Source organism: Elaeis guineensis, chromosome 3 (assembly GCF_000442705.2).
Source record: "Elaeis guineensis isolate ETL-2024a chromosome 3, EG11, whole genome shotgun sequence".
Lineage (NCBI taxonomy): Eukaryota > Viridiplantae > Streptophyta > Magnoliopsida > Arecales > Arecaceae > Elaeis > Elaeis guineensis.
In genome coordinates this window covers 85,786,962-85,788,921 of record NC_025995.2, presented here as the reverse complement: position 1 = coordinate 85,788,921, position 1,960 = coordinate 85,786,962, and the positions used below count along the sequence as shown (strand labels likewise).

The 1,960-nt window shown below is 49.9% G+C and overlaps 1 protein-coding gene across 1 annotated transcript; it reads left to right on the top strand.

Annotated features, from left to right (window-relative positions):
• The first annotated feature begins 241 nt into the window (after positions 1-241).
• LOC105041881 (zinc finger protein GIS) lies at positions 242-1,664 on the top strand. The gene has a single exon (XM_010918943.4). The coding sequence runs from the start codon at positions 663-665 to the stop codon at positions 1,536-1,538; it is 876 nt and encodes a 291-aa protein (XP_010917245.1). The 5' UTR covers positions 242-662; the 3' UTR covers positions 1,539-1,664.
• Positions 1,665-1,960: the final 296 nt, after the last annotated feature.

The following is a 1,960-nucleotide window of genomic DNA, read 5'->3' as shown; positions in this document are numbered from 1 at the left end:
GGGTTTAAAACCCAACGTTACGTACATTCCGCGTTCTAGTAATCATGGTCCTATGGAGCAACATCTCCGGGACCACTTATACAACTGATAAAATGAAGCCAACGGCCATAAAGAGACCACCACAGCAACCAATCCTTGGACCGGAGACACCCTACACAGAAAGAGAGAGAGAGAGAGAGAGAGAGAGAGAGAAGAGACTGATAAGCTTAGCTTGTCACATACCCATCTCCCCACTCGACTGATGGTTACGGATGAATAAAAGCTGAGAGATAAAAAGAAGGCAACAGGGGAAAGAAAAATTGGACACAAGGACGGAGATGGTGTGATGATGGTGGTGTCAAGTGCTAGCAGCAGTGGTAGTACTTAGGTGGTTGTTTTAGAAGCCAAAAGCCTACCCATAAGCTGGGTCTTATCAGCAGCTGAGTTGGGCCCAACCCAACAATTGTTTCCCACTTCTCTTCTTCTGTAGCCCTCAACCCTCGTACCATCAGCCCTAGCAACCTTCTCCGCTAGGAAATAGGAAGGAAAACTCCCCTCTTGCTCTCCCCCATTATTCTTTCTTCCAGTCTCCATCCTTCCCTACGCCGTCACTTCCTCTCAATTATCTTCTTCCAAGTCCACTGTGACGTTGAGCTGGGCTGACGCCCGGCGGGAACGGAGCCATGAGCGAGAGAGAGACCCAGAACTTCGTGACCGTCACCGTCGACTCCTTCTCGGAGCTCCCCTTCCTCCGACCTACGCCGGCTCGGGACAGGTCTTCCGATTCCAGCCCTTCCATCCGGATCTTTGGCATCGACCTCCCCCATGAGCCTGACTCCTCTCAAGAAGAACCTTCCAAGGACCCCCACACCTCCACCACTGATACTGGTACCACCCATAAGGGCACCACCAACCCTATCACCAACCATAATAACAGCGGAAGTGGTGGAGAGAGTGGGAGGAAATTCGAGTGCCACTACTGCTGTCGCAATTTCCCAACGTCGCAGGCCCTCGGCGGCCATCAGAACGCCCACAAGCGCGAGCGCCAGCATGCAAAGCGCGCCCACCTCCAGTCCGCCATGGCGGCTCACCATCACCACCACCACCACCAGCCCGGACTCATCACTGACGGACACTTCTACGGCCTCCTTGGATACCACCGCCTCGGCTCGGTCCCTTCCGCCGGGCGCTTCGAGACCCCGCCACCTCCCCACTACCCTTCGTGGAATGGCACCAGTACTGGCATCATCAGCCCCGGGACTCGATTCTATGGTGGGTTGGGGACGGTGTCCCAGCCCATCAATGGTAGCCCGCTGCCAGGGCCATGGAGGGTGCCAGTCCATGGCGGTGCAGCAAGCTTTGGGATGATCAATCGAGATCGTTCGATGGCGTTGCCGTTGTTTGGAGGGGATGATTCGACAATGGTAGGGATTGGTGGAGGTGGCGGTATGGGTTCTTCTTCTTCTTCATCATCTTCTTCATCAACTTCTCCACAGGATCGAGGTGGGTACGGAGCCGGTGCGAAGGAGACTGCAGTGAGTCTGGATTTGCATTTGTAATTCATAGCAAATAAAGAAGAGCTCGTTAATTAAATTACATTTTTTTTCCCTTCTTTTCTTTTGCATCATGTTGACTTCTTTTTAACTGTTTTACAAAATTTAGTAACCTAATTTTATTTTCGTAAAGTGCATGGAAGTGTTCGATTACCCTTTATTTTTATTTTTCTTTTAATATGTGCACTGAGACTTAATTAGGGTTGTAATTTTGATATGGAAATTTGAAGGCTCTCTATTGTTAACTTGTCACTTGGAAATTCCCGAGCTGTTATCTATGAGAGAAGTATGGTCCCCTTTTTGTGAAACACTTCTGCTTGATTGCTTGCTCTAAGCTTGCACCAATGACGAACCCCATAATAGTAACCGATTCGCATTTGCTATTCCTTCGTATAGGTCTTTTAGATTGTAATTTTCTTTGTTTCTGG

Excerpts from the sequence above, each read along its gene's own strand:
- LOC105041881 (XM_010918943.4), top strand. The coding sequence starts at position 663 with ATGAGCGAGAGAGAGACCCAGAACTTCGTGACCGTCACCGTCGACTCC.